Source organism: Macroventuria anomochaeta (genome assembly GCF_010093625.1).
Source record: "Macroventuria anomochaeta strain CBS 525.71 unplaced genomic scaffold BU25scaffold_7, whole genome shotgun sequence".
Classification (NCBI taxonomy): domain Eukaryota; kingdom Fungi; phylum Ascomycota; class Dothideomycetes; order Pleosporales; family Didymellaceae; genus Macroventuria; species Macroventuria anomochaeta.
The window spans coordinates 2,204-25,174 of NW_022985368.1; the positions used below are offsets into that span (position 1 = coordinate 2,204).

General features: G+C 53.2%; 9 protein-coding genes across 9 annotated transcripts in view; 6 read left to right on the forward strand and 3 right to left on the reverse strand.

The window, feature by feature from the left end:
- BU25DRAFT_438079 (beta transducin-like protein HET-E4s) overlaps positions 1–2,993 on the reverse strand; it is a gene marked incomplete at its 3' end in the record, with an annotated part of 4,460 nt that extends 1,467 nt beyond the window's left edge. Inside the window, exons 1-2 of the mRNA XM_033709042.1 lie at positions 528–2,993; positions 3–466 (exon numbers count right to left, since the gene is read on the reverse strand). Of these exons, the coding sequence (XP_033564392.1) occupies positions 3–466; positions 528–2,783 (2,720 nt within the window). The 5' untranslated portion in view covers positions 2,784–2,993. The remainder of the gene's footprint in view (positions 1–2; positions 467–527) is intronic.
- A 645-nt stretch (positions 2,994–3,638) lies between these two features.
- Positions 3,639–6,418, forward strand: BU25DRAFT_419234 (glycoside hydrolase family 78 protein; the record flags this gene model as incomplete). The annotated part of the gene is made up of 2 exons (XM_033707921.1): positions 3,639–5,423; positions 5,471–6,418. The coding sequence occupies 2 exons, from the start codon at positions 3,639–3,641 to the stop codon at positions 6,416–6,418; spliced, it is 2,733 nt and encodes a 910-aa protein (XP_033564393.1).
- Positions 6,419–6,673: 255 nt separating this feature from the next.
- Positions 6,674–8,076, reverse strand: BU25DRAFT_489031 (glycoside hydrolase family 6 protein; the record flags this gene model as incomplete). Its single annotated transcript, XM_033711395.1, has 4 exons — positions 6,674–7,258; positions 7,308–7,535; positions 7,585–7,757; positions 7,805–8,076. The coding sequence occupies 4 exons, from the start codon at positions 8,074–8,076 to the stop codon at positions 6,741–6,743; spliced, it is 1,191 nt and encodes a 396-aa protein (XP_033564394.1). The 3' UTR covers positions 6,674–6,740.
- A 1,091-nt stretch (positions 8,077–9,167) lies between these two features.
- BU25DRAFT_335066 (sodium/hydrogen exchanger) lies at positions 9,168–11,011 on the reverse strand (the record flags this gene model as incomplete). Its single annotated transcript, XM_033702567.1, has 3 exons — positions 9,168–10,258; positions 10,308–10,830; positions 10,880–11,011. The coding sequence occupies 3 exons, from the start codon at positions 11,009–11,011 to the stop codon at positions 9,168–9,170; spliced, it is 1,746 nt and encodes a 581-aa protein (XP_033564395.1).
- A 900-nt stretch (positions 11,012–11,911) lies between these two features.
- Positions 11,912–14,794, forward strand: BU25DRAFT_438082 (uncharacterized protein). Its single transcript, XM_033709043.1, has 2 exons — positions 11,912–12,732; positions 12,786–14,794. Exons 1-2 carry the CDS (start codon positions 12,331–12,333, stop codon positions 14,448–14,450), a joined length of 2,067 nt encoding a protein of 688 aa, XP_033564396.1. The 5' UTR covers positions 11,912–12,330; the 3' UTR covers positions 14,451–14,794.
- A 922-nt stretch (positions 14,795–15,716) lies between these two features.
- BU25DRAFT_408182 (Cyanovirin-N) lies at positions 15,717–16,557 on the forward strand. Its single transcript, XM_033705746.1, has 3 exons — positions 15,717–15,873; positions 15,924–16,106; positions 16,157–16,557. Exons 1-3 carry the CDS (start codon positions 15,741–15,743, stop codon positions 16,159–16,161), a joined length of 321 nt encoding a protein of 106 aa, XP_033564397.1. The 5' UTR covers positions 15,717–15,740; the 3' UTR covers positions 16,162–16,557.
- Positions 16,558–17,556: 999 nt separating this feature from the next.
- BU25DRAFT_455978 (uncharacterized protein) lies at positions 17,557–18,285 on the forward strand (the record flags this gene model as incomplete). Its single annotated transcript, XM_033709978.1, has 1 exon — positions 17,557–18,285. The coding sequence occupies one exon, from the start codon at positions 17,557–17,559 to the stop codon at positions 18,283–18,285; it is 729 nt and encodes a 242-aa protein (XP_033564398.1).
- A 1,351-nt stretch (positions 18,286–19,636) lies between these two features.
- Positions 19,637–20,929, forward strand: BU25DRAFT_254217 (alpha/beta-hydrolase). The gene is made up of 2 exons (XM_033701645.1): positions 19,637–20,039; positions 20,087–20,929. Exons 1-2 carry the CDS (start codon positions 19,789–19,791, stop codon positions 20,781–20,783), a joined length of 948 nt encoding a protein of 315 aa, XP_033564399.1. The 5' UTR covers positions 19,637–19,788; the 3' UTR covers positions 20,784–20,929.
- Positions 20,930–22,438: 1,509 nt separating this feature from the next.
- BU25DRAFT_455980 (uncharacterized protein) lies at positions 22,439–22,897 on the forward strand (the record flags this gene model as incomplete). The annotated part of the gene is made up of 1 exon (XM_033709979.1): positions 22,439–22,897. The coding sequence occupies one exon, from the start codon at positions 22,439–22,441 to the stop codon at positions 22,895–22,897; it is 459 nt and encodes a 152-aa protein (XP_033564400.1).
- Positions 22,898–22,971: the final 74 nt, after the last annotated feature.

Here is a 22,971-nt window from a genome sequence, read left to right on the forward strand (position 1 = left end):
ACTCACCGCTGCTCGCACCCCACAGCTTGACGGTATTGTCGGATGACGCCGACGCCAGCTTGGACGAGTCGTGCGAGAAGGCTACAGACCTGACATAACTGCTATGGCCCGTAAACGTCTGCAAACACTCGCCGCTGCTCGCATCCCACAGCTTGACGGTGTTGTCGTATGACGCCGACGCCAGCTTGGTCGAGTCATGCGAGAAGGCTACAGAGCTGACAGCCCTGCTATGGCCCTCAAGCGTCTGCAGGCACGCACTCCAACTATCGCTCATCGCTGGCTTTACGGTGATTCCTTTTGGCTCTTCGTACTGGAACAGCCTTCTGATCGCACTCTCTGTCGGACTGAACAGCAGGGCTGATGCATATACTTGCAGAGGGTAGCTCTCGATTGCCCCTTTGTGGTACATAATGAATCGCCGTGCGTCTTGGACAAGCTTAGTCAGCTCTTCCGCATCCCGCGCCTCCTGGTAGAGTCAGCGTCTACATGAAGTACACAATACAGGCACATTGTCTGTGATGCCATACTTTGACCAGAGAGCATAGTTTCGCCATCGAAACCACACCTTTTCCCATGCTCTTGCACAGACTGAGCCCTTCTAACCAGTAGAGATACTTCTTACTTATAAACCCATCGACTACGCCTGTGACTTGCAGGTCGCCAACACTGTTTGCCCAAGACTTGGGTTTTGAGTCGCATAGATGATCAATCCAGTAGACGCACGGGTAACGTGATGCTGCTAGCGGGTCTGGGTCAGGCGGTTCAACGTTGTCGGTAGCAAATCCTCGCGCTTCTAGGCTGTACATATCCCTTTGCAATGTCCGGGACAGAATCGCAAGCGAGCTTAAAAATATGACGCGATGAGCGGCTTCGGTCCCATCTGGAAAGACCCCGCTAGCTGCCTTTGCAAAGAGGAAATCTTTTGCGGACTGGTGCACAAAGTAAACTGTGGCTTCTCGCAAAGTGAGGAACGATCCACAAAGGCCGATGATCTCCCGTACCTCTGCTTCGTCAGCTATGTCTTCGAGCGGTTCAGTAAGGGCCACCAGCTCGTCCAGCGTAATTGGCCGATACACGAGCGCGGTCAAAGCCAGCACCTGCTTGCAAAGTGCAGCATCATCCGACACACTGATCTGCTGCATCATCCGCTCGTAAAGCGCGTTCAGTCCTGGTGGAAAGGAGTCCAGCTTCTTTAAAACGTTTCGTTTCGCTGTCGCTTGAAGGTCCTGACACACTAACGCTACCCAGAGGAAGGTGTCGTTTGCATTCGACGTCAAATGCTCGAACACTGAGTCTTGGGTCTGCTTGTCGTACTTCTTCTGCAGTGCTAGCTGAGATACCTTGTATTGGATGAAGACGCCGACAGCCGCCGACACCAACTCTGCGTTCAGCTCGAGGCTCAACCTGACCTTGTGCCCTGCTTGCTCTAGCCGTTCTTCAATCTCTGGCCAGTTGCGGCTAGACATAATCCACTTGACGCGGGAAGACGCAGAGGACTGCTTTGCAACAAAGTGAAGCAGTTTCGACAGATCAGTGACACACTCATCTAGCGCATCGATGATCAGGTATGTAGTTCTTAGCTGTGGGTCTCGTAGCACGTCCGCGAAGATCTCCGTCAAGGCTACCCAGGCATTTGCATCCTCGAACAAGGTTTTACCTACGTGATCGTGCTTCTTGCGGACGTGCGATACGAGTGACGGTTGCTGCTTCACGAGCATGTACAGCAGCCCTCGTAGCACGGCCGTGGCGTTGTTGATACGCGAGTCGGTCGCTTGGCAGAAGAAGTACGCTAGAAGGACAGTATTAGGCAGTGAGCTTTGCAACTCGTCTATGATGCCGCAGAGCAGCATCGTTTTCCCCTTCCCAGGATCACCTTTCACCCATAACAGTCGGTTATGCAGGTCCTGTTTCCATTGTTGAAAAGTGGTGTTGTCGATAACCCAACGATAGGAGTCTTCTAGTAATCCGCCTTTAGTCTCCTCGATGCGCTTCTTGTCGTTGTGCGGATTTGTACTGTGTATGTCTTGAACGCATTTTTCCAGCTTATGGATTTCGCCCATGAAGCGCCTGAAAGCGCCAGCTGCACCTTCGCCATACATCGGCGCTAACTCGACATCGAAAATGCCCAACAGCGAATACACTCCATCCTCCTCCCGTTTGGTCACCCGGCCTTCTTTCCAGCGCAATCGTTCGTTGATAGCGAACTGAGACAGAGGGGCCCCTTCCAGCGCAAGAGTCTGAATACCTGTAATTTCGTGAAGCTTTTGTGTAAGTGATGTCTTGTCACCAAGCTTTGTCCATTCTTGTGAGAAGAACTCGACTAAACCAGGTGCGAGAAGCTCTTGGAGCGTCCAACCGCGCGTAAACCACTTGCTCTGCCGGAACTCCAAGTCCCATTGCGACGGTTCCGCTTCTTTGTCAGGTTCGTAAGGTGAAGCAGACACGTCTGGCAAGTAGACGTAGCAGCGAGCTGCGTTACGATACCAGCGAAACATGGACTGGATGGCTAGCGAGTGCTCAGCCTTGTTAGCCTTGTTGATGCAGCAGGTGTCGATCCAAAAGTGCTGCAAGCTGTCGCGCTTTGCCTGCTCTCCACACAGCTGGATCTTCTTGTAGCCAGACTTGTCTTTGCCAGCGCTCCTTGCTAGGTCGTCGAAGGTGACCTCCTCCGCGTCCGTTCCCCAGGTATGAGACAGGATCGCGTAAGGAGGTATTGCGTCTTCGTCAACCATGTCGGCGGTGACACTGAGCTCTCCATCTTCTCTGTACTCTAAGAGCCGCATCGATACGTACGGGCGTGTGATAAGCGCACGCGGTAGCAACGAGACTCGAGAGACCTGGCGCGGCAGCCTGATAGCAAGGAGTCCGGCAAGTGGTTTCCCTTCTACACAAAGCCAGCAAGTAGGAACAGGCGAAAGGCTGTACAGCAACTTAAAATCTTGCTGGGAAGTAGCAATCCGCGGTGGTGTTGCGAAGAGAGGCTGGTGTGTTTTGCCATGTTCTTGGTTTGGCGAGGATGGCAGGGGAGGCAGGCCTAAGGCGGGGCAGATACTCAATCTTCCTTGATCGTGCTTTCCACCAGATCCTCCAAAATCTGGAGAAATTGTCACGCTCGCGAATAGACAGGGGGGTATCGACGAAGGATTGATTGACGGCGTTGACGAAGCGATCAACAGCACGGCCAACATCGTGGCAAACGCTCGCCGGAGGCTGATGCTGTGAGAGAGAATTGGCTATAGAACACCGGCCATGTACCTCCACTTCCCGCACGACTTTCACCATCTCAATCGAATTCTGGACGCGAGCCATCAAAGCTATCTCGGTCCACGATACACCGAGTCGCGGGGAACAAGAGACGAAGACGCAAATTGCAGGTCTTCAATGCCGCAGAAAAGTGGGGCGAATCGTGAACCCCACCGCCGGCGCCATGAGGCTCTTCACGCACAACGAAGTAGGTAATAACAGGCACCATCGAAGCATGTACTTGCCGTAGTGGACTGCATATCTTCTGAAAACTTTGCTTTTGTCTCGAAAGATTACGCACCCAATCTCTACTTAACACATCCTGTAGATACATTGACACCAATCAGTGGCCTAACGATCCTCCGAATTCGGGATCCGTCTCTTCGTTTCTAATCATGACTCTTGTCAAAGACGTGCGATTTGAACATTATCGACCGGAACATGCGCTTGGTGTCCATGAGACAGGGCCACGGATATCCTGGACGTACAAATGCAGCGAACCTTTTCAGCAGCAGAGTTACAATATTGAAGTCACAGAAATCTCGCCTACTGGGCAGCCTAAGATTATATGCAATGCCAACGTAGTATCCTCGAAATCGAACCTGGTGCCATGGCCTCTCACAGAACCTCTCCGATCGAGACACCGCATTTCTGCCAGGATCCAAGGAGTGTCTGAAAAAGGAGAGACTACACCTTGGAGCGAGCCGAGCATCCTAGAAGTCGGTCTCTTGAATGCTCCAGATTGGGCGGCACACAGAATTGCGGGCTCGGATATCAGAGACCCAACAAAGTCATACCCAGAGCAGCTGTTCCGAAAAACGTTCGAAATTGGGCAAGCAACGGCATCAGCCCGGCTATACATCACCTCGCAAGGATTGTACGAAGCTGAGATCAACGGTGTCCGTGTAGGCGACTACTTCCTCGCGCCCGGTTTCACAGAGTACAATGATAGATTGCAGTACCAGACGTATAATATTTTGGAGCTCCTACGCCCCGGCAAGAATTGCATTGGTGTACGGGTAGCCGAAGGCTGGTACAACGGTCGAATTGGTTTTGAGGGAGGAAAGCGTAACATCTGGGGTGAAAGAAACACGCTCATTGCGCAGCTTGAAGCGACCCTGGACGATGGAAGCATACAGCAGGTTGTCTCTGATGACACCTGGTCTGTCACGGAAGGCCCGATCCGACTTACCGAAATCTACGACGGCGAGAAGTACGACGCGTCCAAGGAAGTTGATGGCTGGTCTCTGGAGGATGGAGGCGGTCAGTCGTGGCAGACAGTCGAAGTCTTAGACCCTCTGCCCGAACGCACGAAACTCGTCGCAGGTTATGGAGAACCAGTGCGGAGGATTGAGACAGTAAAGCCGATCGAGCAGATTACGACACTTTCCGGAAAGACCATCCTTGACTTTGGCCAGAACCTCGTTGGATACCTGAGGATCAAGAAGGTCCGCGGTGCGGTAGGGCACAAGATCACAATAAAGCATGCTGAAGTCCTCGAGTACGGCGAGCTGGGTACGAGACCACTCCGTGACTGTAAAGCCACGGATGAATACATTCTCAAGGGATCTCAAGAGGCCGAGTCCTGGGAGCCAAGATTCACGTTTCACGGCTTCCGTTATGCGCAGGTCGACAACTGGCCAGGTAAGGCCTCCCTCACTGACTCTATCGAAGCTGTGGTCTGTCATACCGACATGCAGAGAGCCGGTCAATTCGAATGCTCTGATAGCAACCTCCACAAACTGTACCAGAATGTCTGTTGGAGCATGAGGGGCAACTTCCTGTCGATACCTACCGACTGCCCTCAGCGAGATGAGCGTCTCGGCTGGACTGGCGACCTAGCATTGTTCGCCCCTACAGCCGCTTACATCTACCAATGTACTGGTATCCTGAAAGATTGGCATCAGGATCTAGCGATCTGCCAGAAAAGACGAGATGGCTTGCCGCCGATGGTATGTCCAGATCCTCTCGAAGGCGATCGATTTTGGGATCTGGGTATACCGACCGCTATCTGGCACGACGTCGCAGTTCTAGGTCCTTGGGCAGTCTACTCTGCCACCGGGGATGTCGAGATATTGCGAACACAGTACGAGAGCATGCAGGGCTGGATCGGGAAGATTCAGAGATACGAAGGAAGTTCAACGCCGAACCTTTGGCATCCGAACGTGTTCCAGCTTGGAGTGAGTATTCCCTAGACGTGCTGATGAGTTCGTACTAAGACTCGCAGGACTGGCTAGATCCTGCAGCACCACCAGACGCCCCATGGGCCAGCAAAACAGACAGCAAACTCGCCTCCGACGCCTTCCTCATCCAAACCCTCCGTCTCATGTCCCAAATCGCAACCCTCCTCGGCAAAGACACCGACGCCGCGCTCTACTCATCCGACTTCTCAGCCGCCCGGTCCCAATTCCAATCCGAATGGACTTCCCCCAACGGCCGGGTCCTTAACGAATCGCAAACCGCCTACGCGCTCGCAATCCACTTCGACCTGCTCACCCCCACCCAACGCGCCTTCGCAGGCGCCCGCCTCGCCCACATCGTATCTCTCAACGCCTTCAAAATCGGCACTGGCTTCGCCGGCACACCATACGTATGCGAAGCGCTCGTCTCCACGGGCCACACCGACGTCGCATTCGGCATGCTGCTCAACCAGGCATGTCCGTCGTGGCTTTACGGTATTAAAATGGGCGCGACGACCACGTGGGAGCGCTGGGATAGCATGTTACCCGACTACAGCATTAATCCGGGGGACATGACGAGTTTCAATCACTATGCGTATGGCGCCGTAGCGACGTTTTTGCACGAGCGGGTCGCGGGGTTGAAGTGTGTGGAGGCTGGGTGGAGGAGAGTCAGGGTTGAGCCGGTTGTGGGTGCGGATATTACCTCTGCATCCGCAAGCCATCTATCACCGTACGGTGAGATTAGTGTGACGTGGGAGATTGTGGAGGGGAAGAGGTTTAGGGTTGATGTTGTGGTGCCGGAGGGTGTTACTGCTGAGATTTGTATACCGAATGGCACGCAGAAGAAGGAGGAGACGGTTGGGTGTGGGAAGTGGAGTTTTGAGACACAGTATCAGAGGACACATACTTGGCCGGTTAAGGCTATCTCGCCGCTACCGTTTCCTCTCGAGGGTCTCCAAAGTACTTTGGGAGAGCGCAATAGAGATAACGCCTAGTGCTCAGTCCAGCAACTGAGCTTGAGCCTCTCTAAATCACAACACTGGTCTCGGCCATACACTTCTGTTATTGACAAGATAATATTTGAACAAGCCCTCAGCCGCTGTCTCTCTTGTACATTTAAACTGATGCCCTCTGGACAGAATTCGATGAGGTAGCGAGAAATGAAAGCAACGTACTGTCACTTGGAAAACTTGAGCGACTTCAAACGAATGGCATTGGTCACAATCTATCTACACCGCACACACTTCTCAGCTGCCTCCACCTCCTTTTCCTTGGCCCCAATGTTACATACGGGTGGGCTTTCTTAGCACCCCCAGTCTAGAAAGACGGCTTAGCGTTCTTGAGTAGCATCTCAAAGTACGCCTGGTTCCACTGTCCCGCCTCAGGGCTGGGCTTGAAAGCATCGTCAAGCCCGCAGAACGAGTCGTACCGCACAGCAGACGTGTCACTGGTACCGTCACTTTCGCCACCAGGCTTGACCCAGACGAACGAGTCGACGAGGCTCGATCCTGTGCTTGTCGTAGGGCGCACACCGAATCCGGCGCCGTTGACGTTACACCAGTCGCCCCACGCCTTGCGCAGGCCCTGCACGGCGTTGCGTCCTGTGTCGACGATGGCTTGGGATGGCATGCCGGCGGCTTTGAGGTAGGGGGCGAAGAGCTCGACGTAGGCCTTCTCGTTTTGGGCTTTGTTGTATTGCGCGTCGGCAGTGTTGGAGAACTCGCCGGGGGTGAGGTCCCAGGCGTTCCAACCGGCAACGTTGGTGGAGATGCCGCGGAGGGACTGGGGCTTGCCGGCAGCGATGTAAGCGTCGGCGAGTACTTGGGCTCCAGGCTCTATGGTGGTGTTAGCGGGAGACATTAAGAAGGAGGAAGTGGCACGTACTAAGGTTGTCGTTCCAGCCCAGCCAGCCACCGTGGCCGGCATCGAGGTACATGGCTACGTTGGGGAGGTTGAGTTGCTTGAGTGCGTATGCGACACCCTCACGGTAGCCGGCAGCGGATGCCTGGCATGTAGCAAGATTGATGTTGGTGACAAGGTTGGGAAGAGAGTCAGGCTCGATGATCAAAGAGATAGCGACCTTGGGGTACTTCTTGATAATAGCGACAATGGCTGAGGTCGTCAGTAAGGAGAGTGAGTCGACATCAATTGGAGTACCCACGGTCAATGTACTGTGTCTTGTAGACATCAAGCTGGCCGACAGCAAGTTCACCGTTGGAAGCCTTAGCAGCACAGTCACGGCCGGGGAGATCGTAGATGACGAGAGCAGCAATCTGGTTGCAGGCAACATCCTTGATAGCATCCTCAACAGTGGCGATCTTGGCTCGGGTGTCACTGGGGCAGGTCAGTCAAGCTACGTTATACGAACCGCACACACGTACATCCAGAGGTAGGTTCCGACCGAAGCAACCTTGGTCGCCTTGGCCTTTAATGCGCTGTCGGTGATGGAGGCAGCAGCGGAGATGACTTCAGACGAGTAGAACTTGTTGGCGTAGATCGAACGTCCTGCGAAAGGGTTGCCAGACAAAGTGACAGCAGTCGCGCAAGCACTCGCCGCTTGGCGAGCAGTGATGGGACCTTGCTCGGTGGGCGTAGGAATGGCGAAGACGCCAGTGATGGCGGATGCCAGCAGGACAGTGAAAGTGAGCTTCATGTTGCTGAAGGAGAGTAGGAGCGAAGGACTGAGAGTGCGGTTGCTAGAATTTCTCGAAAGCTCGGTGGCCTTTTATATCCATTATGAGCTCTCATCTACTGTGTAATGGGTACCTGACGCGATTGAAAGCGGCTCATCAGGAAGTAGGCCCGTAATCCGCGAGTATGTGATCTTCGGGGTCTGTGCAGCTTGGAAGATGAAACTTCGACATACATTGGCTGCAGGTGGGATATGTTCGTGCTATAGCAAGATCATCAGGCATCTGATATAGTGTTAATGATTGCCCAGGGTTCTCATCTCAGAGGTGGCGGAACGTCGGACCTGCCCTCAAAAGCCTGTCGACCTAGGAGCAGTAGTATTCTTAGGTTGTCTATCCATAGGTTCGTTAGATGCGTACACGATTTCAGGCTTGCTGTCTGGGGCTTCGCTGTTTTGATGCCAGTGTTTCTGGGCGTCGTTTGCGTCCTTCGATGGCATGATTGGGGGCTGAGAGCTGTCGACAGCGCCTCATCACCGGAGCGATGATAGATGAACCTTCATTTGAGCCGCGCTGCAGCTGCGGATGTCATCCAGACTGAGCTAGTTTCCCCGCAATGATAGTGAGCCCGAAGGCCGTGGGGCCCCGTAAAGTTAATTCTTGCTCTGGGCGTGAAACGCTGTAACCTTGAAGATGACTGGTTGTGCAGAGTGAACTGGTTTGAGGTTTGTTAGCGGATTAATCTGCAGTAATATGTAAAGCGCGCTAATGGCTTGTCACTTCCCAAATAAGCACGGGGTAAAGTGCCTTGTCGCGCTCAAGCCTTACCTGGTGACTTTGCAAGCCTCGAATGCCTAGCCATTCGCTGGACTGTGCAAGGCTTGGATGTACCGTCACTGGAGTCTGACATGTTGTTAGCAAAGGCACGTTGTAAGATAAAGATGTTGATTCAACAGCCTGACTGCTTGGGTCAGGCATAATGCTACAGCCTAAATGCACTGCGAACGCTTGTAGCCGCGGCTCTTCAAGCTATGCACCGCCATTCTCAAGAGCGATGCCGCAATGTGATCCCTCAAAAACGCCAGATATGCTCAAATGCTTCCAAATCCAAATCTTACACGTTGCTAGGCCCTGGCTTGCCTTGCCCAGGGTCAAGAAGCAAGTGCGGTTTCAAGAATCCATCATCGATCTGCTTGAATGCGTTTGCTGGGTCGTGGCTCAGCTCGTTAAACAGCTGCTTCACGGCACCTGTCGCAGTAGCAACTCTGCTCGAACCCTCTGCTGCACCGGTCTCTGCCATCCTATGGCCTGAGGTTGGATAGAGAGGATCGATCGATGTGCCGAGTGGCGGGGGTCGTCGGTTTGGCGACCTGCGTGCGCTTGGTGGTAGGTCGAGGTCCGCGTCATCCTCATCGGCGGAGTTGCTGTCACCAGGGCTGAGAAGACCTTGGTCTGCACCATTTGCAAAGCGTTGTTTGCTCGAGTTTCGCCGCATCGGCTGTCCATTGGGTCGTGTGGGTGGGCTATTGCGATTCAGTGAGCCGCTGGAGTATGCGCCGTTCACATTGCTTAGCCCAAATCCATTCTGACTGGGTTGAGGAGTGTGGCCAATGCCTGTGCCCTTGTTGCGCTGGAATGTGCCCCCGTTGACAACTTCGATGTCAAATTCGTCGTCAGAGTCGATCTCCTCCACCACTCCAGTACGAATGCCCATGATCTCCAGCATACGTGCCGTGGTGCCACCGAAAATGATGACTGTCAACACGACCACTACGAGTACAGTGGCACGAAGGGTGTCACCGTTATTACCCGTCAGTCCCGCTGCAAGGGCAACACCTACAGCACCTCGCAATCCTGCCCAGTAGATCATGGCTTGATGCGCGTATGGGATTTCCTCCTCGGTCGTGTCTACACCGCGGCGTCGCTGGCGATATCTCGAGACAGCGTTGATGGCCTTTGACAGGGGGAACACAGCTGCCCATCGAGCGGCGCAAATGCCGAACACCGTGATGAGGATGAACAGAGGCTTGAAGTCGAGCTGTTTATCGGTAAAGAGCGACAGTCCCAAGTAGATGAAAATGAAGTTCTCCGACAATTGCGAGGTGACCTGGAAGACGAATTTTGTCGACAGCTGAGTGCGCCTGGACATGTTGTGGTATGCGTAATGCTTGAGGCAGATGCCGCAGAACAGAAGCGATACGATGCCTGGCAGAGTGTGAGAGAAGGTCAGATGGCACGTAGCGGAGTGACTTACCAGACATGTGGATAGCGTTGGAGAAGAAGTATGTGAGGTATGCAACGAGGATGATAAGACAAGTCTCTGTCTTGGGGTAGCGTCTGACATACGTGAACTTGAGCGTTAGCGATGCCACAATGCCAACCATGACACCAATGAACAGACTTCCGAAGAAGACACCGAAGAAGATACCAAAAGCCTCAAACAAGCTCGTGATCCCCAGTGTCTCGGCGCCATCCTTGTACTTCTGCGCTGTCTCGAAGAGGACGATGGCAACGGCGTCATTGAGGATTGATTCACCAAAGATAAGGGTGTATAGCTTCGGTTCGACCTTGTATGTATCGAAGATGGCCAGGATGGTGACTGGATCGGTGGCCGAGAGTGTAGCGCCAACGGACATGGCTTCAACAAAGTTGATCTTGAAGCCATCGAGTGGAATGCGAGTCCACAGGAACAAGATGAGTCCAAGCGATACGGCCGATATGAATGTGCCAGCAAAGGCGAAGGTAAGAATGCTACCAATGTGCCTGAAGAAATTACCCTGAACAGCGTCAGCAAGACCTCTTGATACAGCATGTGAGATGGCGCACCTGATGTAGTTCGTAGCCAGCTGAAAGAATGATGGGTGGCAGTAGCAGGTTAAAGAACATCTGATAGTCGAAGCTGACTGCATCTAGGACCGATCCTACTGCGGTCAATCGTAGTATGAGGCCAACGACCATACCTGATGGGTGTTAGTGAGGCTCTAGCACGGAGGATTACGAGGTGGGCCGCGGGCATGGCAGGCAACGCTCGACGTACCAGCAAAGATGGACAAAACAGTCTCGTGTACTGCCTGGATCTTGCGTGTTTGCATGATGTAGCTCGTGAACAGCGCTATTATGAGCAGCACGATCAATATCGAGAGTGCCCATGATGTGAATATCTCCTTCTGGCCTGCCTCTGGGGCCTCCTCTGTATCGGCGCATTAGCATTCGGACGATGGTAGGCGTGTGCACGGCGGAGAGAACTGACCATCTGGGTCTGCGTCGACGGCATCTCGCTCTGCAGGTCACGTCAGCGAAATGTGCCCAGATGTATGGTGTAGGCTATTCGGCGCATACTGAGCAATTGAGCCATCATGGCCCAGGCTACTGTCGACACCATGGCGACTTTAGGGCAACAGTCGCGTTATCATCAGCAGTGGGCGCCGGGAAGCGCGTGCAGAGGGTATGCAGAGGGTGCAGGGTGTGCAGTGGGTGCGCGTGTGGAAAGGTGGCTGTTCTGTCTCGATGCTTGGTGCGACTAAGGGCGGCGGAGCGATTGTATAAGGCAACACGTTGCGCGACCGGCGGCAGTTCAGTAGGCGTGTTCCCGGCTGTCAGCACACGCGCGCAGACAGTCTGATCAAGGTGCGATACAGCTGCGTCAAGAGACCTGCAACAAGCGATGTATAGCTACGAACTGGTGGAGCTCCTGACCTCCGCGTCCGCCAACAGCTGCTGCAAGATGCTTGGCCGCTGTGGTTTCAATCTGGCACACCGCCTCCTAACGCGGTCTAGCCCTCCGAACCGCTTCACGACGTCACAGCATGACAGGCCGCAGAACACAGAACGACCCGCCTCCACGGAACGAATGCCCTGCTTGAAGCTTCTGGCTACACCTAACCTTCACCGCCCTTCCGGCTCTTAATAGACCGCCACCCCGCAAAAACCTTCCGTTTCGTGCTGCATTGCTCGCTGCGCTGCTTTTTCGCTTTCCCGAGTCCTGTGTTTTCTGGCACGGGCAACAGGTGTTGACGGCTATACACCGAAGTACGTGCGCAGAGGACCCTTGCCCTCAACGGGTCGACCAGTGGCACATTTCCGGTGACTTCATAGGCAGGATCTGCCACGCCTAAACCTGTAGTGCACCTACCCTGGAACTTTCAAACAGTCTGTTTATCTTCTGCACTCCTCTCGAGAGGCAGCGACATCGCGTTTGACCGCCACTCCCGTAGCCGTCTGTCTGTATCGCCGGCGCAGACTGCATCTCAAGTGCAGTTCTCACCACGACCGCCAGCATGCCGTCCTCTTCTCGCGCCCGTCGCGACGACGACACTATCTCAGAGGCGAGTTCCATCTCCTCGAGAAGATCCGTGCCTCAGCCTCCACCAATCGACACCCGACTCTCTCAGGCTGGCCGTCCTCGCCCCAAGTTTGTGTCCTTCGGTCGCGACCCTGAGTCAGGAGGTCCGCCAAACCGCGAGTTCATCAACGAGTCTTCGCCTCTCATAAACCCCGCCGACCGCGCCCGTGAGACCGATCGCCTGCTCAAGGAACCTATCACACCGAACTTCGGCCAGGAAGATGACGACTATTTCCCAGAGTTCGAGGAGACGAAGAGCAGTTTCTTCCTCTTCCTTCTGACCCTCGGTGGTCTTGGCCTTCAGATCGGCTGGTCTGTCGAGACATCCAATGGCTCGGTATGTATCCCACAAACTCACTTGAGTGAACGTCCTCTGACCAATATGTGCAGCCTTATCTGTTGTCCCTTGGTCTCAGCAAGTCTATGCTTGCTCTCGTCTGGATCGCCGGTCCTCTCTCAGGTGTCCTTGTGCAACCCTACGTTGGACTCAAGAGCGACAATTGCAGGATCACTTGGGGCAAGAGGCGCCCTTTCATTCTCGGAGGTGCGATTGCGACCATGGCTTCCCTTATGCTTCTTGGCTGGGCGCGTGAGATCGTTGCTGGTATTGGCAAACTCTTCGGCGCCCATGCCGAGAACTACTGGGTCGCCAACAGCACTATGGTGTTTGCCGTTTTGTTGGTGTACGTTCTTGACTTCGCTATCAACGTCATCCAAGCTGCTATCCGCGCATACATTGTAGATGTCGCCCCCACTCACCAGCAAGAATCAGCCAACGCGTGGCTTATGCGGTCCGCTGGCGTTGGAAACATTGCTGGCTACCTTGCTGGGTTTATCAACCTCCCTCTCTACCTCCCGTGGCTCGGCGACAGTCAGTTCAAGGTGCTCTGCGCCATTGCTTCGTTCATCATGGCCCTCACCGTTGGTATTAGCTGTACCGCCGGCGAGCGAGACCCTACCCGCGACCCTCCACCGGCGGAGCAGAAGGAAGGCGTTGTTGCTTTCTTCAAGGGGCTCTCCAAGTCTGTCAAGAGGCTTCCTGATCAGATCAAGCGTGTTTGCGAGGTTCAGTTCTTTGCCTGGATTGGATGGTTCCCCTTCCTCTTCTACATCACCACTTACGTTGGCGAGATCTACGCCGATCCGTTCTTCGAGGCGAACCCACACATGTCTGATGCAGAGATCGATAAGGTTTGGGAAGATGCAACCAGAATCGGCACCCGTGCCCTTTTGGTCTTCGCCTGCACAACCTTCTTGTGCTCAGTCATCTTCCCCTTCATCATCCCGCCCAGCTTCCAGGCACCTGAGCCGGAGCCGCAGCCTCCTACACCTGGTACACCCATGAGGCCCACCACTCCCTTGACTCCTGCAACTCCTCACTCTATGGGTGGATCTGGTTACTTTGCGCTGAGGCCTAAGCGTACAGGACCCCCTAAGACGAAGATGGAGAAGTTCTCTGCGGCGCTCGACAAGCTGCAGATCAAGTCCCTAACCCTGCGTCGCTCCTGGTTCATCTCGCACATCCTCTTCGCCGTCCTCATGGGTTTGACGTTCGTAATCAAATCCACTCTAGGCGCGACTATTCTCGTTGGCGCCATCGGTGTTCCCTGGTGTCTGACTGGTTGGGCACCTTTCTCAATCATCGCCTCTGAGATCTCGAAGCGCGACGCCATTCGCCGAGGCGTCATCAAGCCCACTACCGATGACGAGCAGGCTGTCGCTGAGGGCGCAGACGCTGGAGATTCGGACTCCGCCGGAGTGGTTCTTGGTATCCACAATGTCGCGATCGCTGCCCCTCAGGTCATTGCCACGCTCGTTAGCTCTATCATCTTCAGGGTCCTTCAGAAGCCTCGTGGTGTGGCCGGTGACGACAGTGTAGCTTGGGTCTTGCGATTTGGTGGTCTTTGTGCAATCATCGCTGCTTGGCTTACTCTCCGAGTTCACGAGGAGAAGAACCTGGATGATATCGAGGAGGAGCAGAGGCCGACCAGGAGGAGGCGTCTGTCAGAGTTGTCCAACATGACATCGGTCTTGGATGGACATTCTGGACGATAATCTGGTCCAGGAGGGCAACGCACTGTTTACCTACTGTATCATTGCGCTCAGTACATGGTAGGGTTTCTGCGCGACCGTCTGACCTGGGTCGGCCTACTAAAAGAGCTTGAATCCTATGCATTACGGCGAGCGATGGCGTTGGCTGCATCTTTGTTAATGGAGTTATGGGCATGCATATTACACGAATTGCTTATCGACTCTCTTTGATGAACCGGTTAATGATAAAATGTTAGAGTAGAGCTCATACGCCAATCTACACGTCTACCCGGTCGAATTTGCCATTGCTAATGTGACAGACTATCACTAGTCCATGTTATTCCAAATGCCTCAAAACGCACCGGCAGAGCATACGATACGGACTTCATAAAGCATCTCATAGATCGAGCGCCGCGGGATTGATAAAGTGCGGTCAGTCCAGCCTCGCCCAGCCCACGTAGTGCGTAGCTAAGTTAGCGTGCGGCCAGGTTCAACTTCGTACTGCACCCCACATTACGTGATAATCCTTTGTGTTATCTCCATGACAACGAGACACAGCCCAAGTAGTAAGTGGTCTACAGCATTGCTTGAAACCAGGAAGAGACAGGAATCAAGTCATTAGAAGGGTTGTTTGTTGATGCTATTGACTTGCTGTACCCCGCCCAGCTTGGAACGACCCGACCCATCGTGGGCCCACTTCGTAAACGGCCTCAGACGTGCATCAACAAACGACATGCAGCCAGTCGACGCAACGTATCCACTTGCAATGCGCCCCGAAGTCCCGCCACAAATCACACACAGCCACGCATGCGCGATACGGCCACAGTGTGGCGCCTTGCATGGCTGTGCCCACTTGGCGGTCATCGGGGTCGTTGGAATGGACGGTGTGACCTCGGAGTCCAGCAGCCCGTGATATGCGTCTGCTTCGTTTCGAGAAACTACTGAGAATCTCACGATCTCCAAGCCGGATCAGCGGCACTGACGAACGGAGACAGCCAACGACAGTCGTTGAAAGCTCCTAACCCCTGGCCACGGGCTTCAGTTCAGGGTCCTGGGGTTCGCTCACCGAGGGCGTGCAACAGCACGGTGAAGCTGACGAGCGATTTCGTGATACTGTTTGTAGGAAGGTGCGATGCTTGGTGCCCCACTTCTCTCTTACCTCACGGTTGCCTCGACTATGTGGTTGACGTAGATCCCCATATAAAGCTCGCATCTCCCCTCTACTTCAAACCTCTTCTCTTCAACTACACTCTCTCTTCAACTCAAACCAGCTTCTCTTTTCAACCACAACTTCCCAATACTCACCTATACACAATGTCTTTCCACTACTCTGCTGAGGACATCCGCATCGAAGACGGCCACATCCTCAAGGCCCGCCTGCGGCGTGGTGATGGCGAGTGGAACGACTCCGAGATCGACCTCAACCACCACATCGGCAACAACAACGGTGAGTCTCGCCTTCATTCAAGTACGCGACCCTTACTGATAAACATCAAGGCCACTTCTACTGGGACGGCGAGAACTTCTCCGGCTCCGCTGAGGACATCGAGTTCACCATCGAGGGCGACGGCTCCGTCCCTGTCCTCCGTGCCACTCTCTTCGACCAGGAGGGCAACGGCCAACGCCGTGACGTCAACCTGTCCGAGCGCATCTCCAACAACGATGGAAACTTCAACTACAGTGAGTCGACCGCTATTGCTTGAATCTGACCTTGCTAAGTCGTCATGCAGACTAAGTGTTGTCGCCTCTGATTAGTACTACGGTCGAACGACATTGGCAGTAGGCGCCGATACCTACGCTCACTTCGGTCACCATAACGATGAATGAAACAAAGTTAAATGTCAAGTATGCCCCTCTTTGCTCCGCTGTCGTGTTGTCCATTCTTTCACCTGTCATACCTTGTCGTCTTAGCCACCTTATATCTCTTCGCCCATGTCGTCTCACAACATCAGCGTGACAACGTTTGTGTCTTTCCTGCAATTTCTAGCTTTTTTCTGGTCACCGCCAGCAATTTTGTGTGATGAACATCTTCTCTTTGCATTTTCCATCCGCTTCTCTGCAAATCTCCTTCTTGACTCTTTGTTCGGACACGTAAAAGATCCGCACGTTATCTCTACGGTAACATCTTCATGTAAGCCACTGTATCTCAGACTGGACATAAAGCGCTGACAGTATAGACTAACATACATCTTTTCCCTCTTGCGCCGCCTACTGCACGCTCAGCAGTATGGCGAGCACATGTGGTCATTGCCAGCACGAGGAAGATCAAGAAGCGCAAGGTCACTAACAAGACATCATGGGTCCAGAACGAACGCCGCCTAAGGAAGCGCATTTGCAGCATCGCTCCTTCACACCTTTCAGCATCACCGGAAAGCAAGGCGCAAGTCAATTCTCAAAACGATGACCCTGCTACTCGCCCGTCGACAAAAGAGGGAATGCTACTCAACTGTAGCCCTTATACACACCGTGCGCGTCACGAGGGCGCCTAGATGAAGCATATCCGCAGACAATTCCAGTCGTTTCACATGTTGTCCGACGAAGATATGGAAGAGCTCACACACATATCTCTCCCACCACTATTAGAGAAGGAGCTTAAAGAGCTTGATGCTGATATGCTACTATGCAGCTCCAGGACACCACTCCCTGCACCTACTGCCGAGGAGCATCGTGAGCTGTCTTCTGCTGATGAGGGGTCTAGACACAGACATGTCGACCTCCCCTTTGCTACAAGTCCTTGGAGCTGTCAAGTCTGAACACATCGAGGACGAGGACATGTCTGACGCCGATGAAGGCCTCCCAGCTAGGTGTTCTCACGTTGAACTTATGGGCGCCGCCATCGAGGACCTCCCGGCCGGCTCATCGGAGGACGCAGACATGGCTGACAACTCTGAAGGCCTCCAGCTCCTCATCACTGAAGATATCAACATGATCATCAGACAAGATGATGGTTCCAGGTCAGGCTCGATGTCGCAAGAGCCTAGCCAAGATAGCGCGATGGAGGATGCCTCTACTGCGGAAATCACTGAAGGTGATTACCAGTCATTCACTCCGACTTGCACTTCTGGCGCCCTTTAAGGACGATCATGAGATGGAAGGCGTCCAGTCAACGATGCCAATTTCTTCTTCAAGCATGCCTCAGTGGATATTCCCTCAACAGCAAGGTACTGCCAACGCTACGACAAATGTAGCACCAACTGCTGGCACCTTCAATGCCAACGACTTCTCTGAAGGAATTTGGCGCAAGCTTTCCACCATCGGTCCCAGTTTTTGCACAGATTTGCGCACTCCGAACGGAAGAGTAAAGCACAGCGCCTTAGAGGCTGAGCCCAATCTCCACCAGAATGTGTTGAAGAACACTAGCAGTGCCGCATCAGCCGCTGGTTTGACAAGGCTTCTCAATATTGCCCACCAAAGAGGCGAAGTGCCACTGCAGCAACTCGAGCCGCTGAGAGACTGCGCTATGCAAGCTCAGTCGAACAATGCAGTCACACCAGTCAACAACACACTAGTCAACACCACACAGGTCACCTTTCCCACGGCACTCTTCCGAACTTTGCTTGTACCAATTCCAAAGCCGTCCAGCGGAAAACCGCCTCCCATTGTCATCAACCGGACTGACCCGATCCGGGACGAGCTCTCCAACCTTGGCTCCAACCTGCATACAGACCTGAAGAGGAGTCTTGCCAAGGGCATGATCCGGGCAGCTGAGCCCAACTTCGAACAGCGTGTGCTGGATGTTATCTATACAGTTGCATCCTCAGATGGTCTGATCGAGTTTCTGAAGTTCCATCGCGGACTCAGCCGCGAACTTGGTCATCCGTGGATCGAAGAACTCTGTAACGGCCGAAAGTGTCGTTGACGATATGAGCACACGCTATTCCCTGGAGATCATCCACGTCTGTGCATTAGCTGCACTGGCAATGGGATGCGAACTTTAAGTTGCCCCTGACTTCGTCAATTACAATGCCAGGCGACAAGATCAGATATTCAAACCCTTTCGGACTATCGCAACGAGCAACTTTTCGCTTCTCAAAGGTCAGAACGATGACGGCTGCTTGAGCTGGCAGGGCATCCTAGAGCTCGCTTTCTCATGAGGAAGGTAATTTCTTCCAGCCGAGGAAGGCGATCACCGAGTTAGGCATCAAGTTCTACGAACCATACATCGAAGAGCATCTTGCTCATTGGAGGGATCCGCAGCAGCTCCGCAAATATGTCGAACAGCTCAATGGCGGTGAGCGACCGATAATCGGGAAACATGTGTTCAAATCTTTGACTGCGACCAAAGTGCAGTAGTGAAAATCTGTACTCAGATGGTAAGCTCATCCAAATTTTGTTGACTCACAGCATTGACAGTTTCAGGATACGGCGATGGCGGTAACAGCACTTCATACATGCAAGCGCGTCCGCTGAAGCGTCCCAAAGCTGCTCCCACCTCCATGCTTGGTCAAGCAAGCACGGTTCAGACCAGCCTTAGAGCGCAATCATGTACTGCGAGCACCTCATCAACGCTAGTCGCGACCATAATGATGTCCTTCATGCTTCCAGCCAGCACTTTGGCGACTACAACACAATCAGCGACGACTACCAACTGTGTCACAACGCCAATATCAATCACCAGCTTTCGTCGTACCACTATCCGCAGCAACACACCACGCACGTAACCTCCTCATACCACCCACATATATCTCACACCATCACCAAGCACCACACAAAACTCATCTTCAACCCAATCATGGGCGATAGCGAGCCGTTCGCAACTCATGGTAAGACATATAAGGCAGCCGAGTCGCGGACATAGTGTCAGGCACGAACAAACGAGGCACAAGGGCTGTGGAGAATACCAAGAGGGTCTTCCCCGTTCATCCCGCAGTGACAACGACGCACGGTGAGGAGTGGTCCACGATATGACTGGCGACGTTGGAGAGGCGATATAGAAGGTATGCCTGATGTGAGACGATGTGTGCAAGGGCATAGGAGGGACAAGTCACAGTTGGTATTGCAAGTGATGGATTGAGCTGAGGAGGAGTAGTTGGAGAGGTGGATGGTTGTTTTTGCATAACATATTATGAATGAAAGATAAATATCTCTGAGAGTTGACTTGCGTACGCGCATCATTGCGCAGTGAATATGTTCTCAGTCTTCGTACAGGAGCTTTAATAGCCCTGGTGAGCGCGTATATACGATATACGCAAGCCTTACAACCGTGGACAGGCCTTTGGGAGGTGCTTCCAGCACTCACCTTGTTGATTTTAAGGTTAAAGTTGTGGGTCCATCAGCCCTTCAAGGATCGCTAGCGCGATGACGTTCGCTTCCAGAAAAAAGTTCCGTTCCGCGATCTCGGAACAGCCTCAACAAACACACGATGCACTCCACACTTCGCAGTATACGGCCGCTCTCCAAGCCGTTCAAGCTTACGAACTCAGCGACACGGATACATCTGGGTAACGCGACCCCGTTGCCGTCATGGTCACGTTCATTCCACGCATCTTCGAGCTTACGGGTCGTTGATCTCGCATACAAACTACACGATAACAATGGAAAAGCAAAGGGCGACCCAATTGTGATCATCCACGGTCTCTTTGGCAGCAAGAGGAACAACCAGAGCGTCAGCAAGTATGTCCTCTTCTCCTACCATTCCCGGACTTGTGCTGACGATCCAGTGTCTTTGCGCGCGAGCTCTCCCGCCCCGTCTATGCAATCGACACACGAAACCACGGTGACTCTCCCCACGACAAGACGCACAACTATGTCGCCCTTGCCGAAGACGTCGAAGCCTTCCTCCAGAAGCACAACCTGAAAAACTCCACCCTCATCGGACACTCCATGGGCGCAAAGACCATCATGACAATGGCCCTGCGCAACCCCTCGTGCTGCGCCAACATCATCCCTGTAGACAACGCCCCCGTTGACGCCGCCCTCTCCTCCGACTTCCCCAAATACGCAGAAGGAATGAAGAAAGTGGAGGAAGGCAAGCCCAAGAGCCAGAAAGCGGCGGACGAGATCATGCAACCTTATGCTAAGGAGCTGCCAGTCAGGCAATTTTTGTTGTCAAACTTGGTCAGACCTGCGCCGGGCGAGCCTATGCAGTGGCGTATACCGATCAATATCCTCGGCAAGTCGCTCGACAATATGGCGGATTTCCCATTTACGAATCCGGATGAGCATAGCTTTAGCAAGCGTGCACTGTTTATTCGAGGCACGAAGAGCCACTATGTGAGCGATGAGACCCTGCCTATCATTGGACGCTTCTTCCCGCGGTTTGAGCTTGTTGATGTGGATTGTGGACATTGGGTTATTAGCGAGAAGCCTGAGGAGTTTATCAAGGCGGTCGTGGACTTCCTGAAGGAGGAGCAGTGATTGAAGAGTAGAAGCACGTTTTGCGAGGCTAGTTTGTGGAGTACTTGAATCTAGAAGGCGTACATATAGAGCAGGTGGGTCGCTTCATACCCATAGATTTCGTACATCATGTAGGATCAGAAACAATAGAGAAGGCATAATCAGTGGTAAGGCAGTGTCCTTACCTCGAGAGTGTGGAGCGCCTCCCGCCGTCTGCGATTGGACTCGTGGCTGACCTGAAATAGAAGCTGTGACCGCTTTGTCGCCCAAACACGACCCCCTATCTGTCCACAACACCAGACTTTTAAGTATTTTAACATCAGGCACACTAGCACATCAGTCTTCCACCTGCGGCTCTTCACAGCGCTCACACGATCTCAGCCCCAGCAAGATACACTCCGGAAAGCGTTGAAGAAGAGATACGGTCCCAACACGGACGCAGCATCGCTTGCGCAGGAATATCGCAAAAAACAAAGGGGGGGGTGAGGGGCTGCATAGTCAAAGTGTCATTTCGACCAATGCGAGGCCGTCTGTGCCAACACCTAAGGTTCAACCTTGTAACCTTCCTAGTCTGTTCAGCGTTCTACATATGTCTCGATATACTTTCAACTTCCTCTGAGTTATCTTGACTGGCGGTCAATATGCACACTCGAGTGTATCACACAGCTGTATGCTACCGCACGCGCAAGTCACGCACATGCTCCCCAAAGAAACGGCATATGGTGTCCAAGGTTGCCTACACTGTAGAGGATAGCACGCCTGCAGCATCGAGCGACTATCACAGAATCTTCAACATGTTTGGTAAAGCATGCGAGGCGGACTCCTGGCAAGATCAGCTCTGTGAGAGCTGCGTACACATGCGCCTTCATCACCTGATATCTTGTTTGAAGCTGACATGCACCATCTGCCAGGAATCCTACGACTAGAAGACGCACACTTGTGTTCAAATTCGCACTTGCGGTCACCAATTCGGGAGGGTCTGCCTCGAGACTTGGGTGGGGCAGAATAAGGACGAAGGCTGTTTTGCAGCGCTCTCCTGAGTGTCTCCCACGGTTTGGCGGAACGTACGCTTGTGCCGAAACAGGGTTTCGATTTTCAGGGTTTGTAAAGAATTACAACTCAGGACAACCGCAGCAAGCGGTCTAGGCCACATGGTGCGTGGTTCATTTGAGTATCTTGCTTCAGTTGATACCGGTAGATCTCGCTCGTAACCAGAATGCGTAGCTAGAAAGAGTAAGTGGTGGCTCAGGACAGCAACCCTTTGATTGTCCAAGCTGCATGAACCCTTTTCAAAAGATACCAATCAGTGAGTCCCTACACGCATTCTTATTCGGGCTACGCATTCTGATTATGAGCGAGTTTTACCGGCATGTGGTTCGGAGTCGAAGGTATATTTCAAGATCATTCCTTTTCAAACGATCAGGTCCGCCGGGATTGGACTGAACAGTTTGGTTCAGTACTGCGTAACGATGGGTCGACCACCCAACGATGTACGGACAGTATGTTTCTCCTCCTCATTTTTTTTAGGAGCGAGTATAAATGTAGATCTCTCCCTTTGAGATTTCAACTCTCATACCTCCAATACACGGAACGCATTCCTCTACTCATCATAGTCTCATCTACGATCCTCACTCTCGAGTAGTCGGACAGAGCACAACGTTATACTGTAACCGAACATGAGGGCGCCCGGCAAACACACCGCCATGACCGACTCAACGTCGTGCCTCAGTCCAAACTCCGACAACACCCCCGTCGACCCTAGACCAATCGATATCTACAAGGAGACAACGAGCCCTCCACCATATGGCGAGCCCTGCTCCGGGAACAACCTCACCAATCCCACATCGTCCTACATCTACAATGAGACAGTAAGCCCTCCAGCATACGGCGCACCCTACACCAGCATCGGACTAGATCGTGATCCTCGCGTCAGCGGTGAAACCTTACCTGGAATGACATACATGGACTATTTGAAGGCCGAAAGGAACAAGTCAAAAGCTCGCAGAGTTGGGAAATGGGTGAAGTGGCATTGCAAACTCTACTTGCAGCTTAATGAAAAGTTCGCGGTTCTTGCTCGTGTGTGGGGAGTGCAAGACATCGGGAAGATGAGTGGAGTACCGTACAGCAACAATTGAGCTGATGATACTTGGTCCCTCTACCCCATCATAAGCTGGATAGGGGGCTATATGGCATGCCGTACCACTGTTGC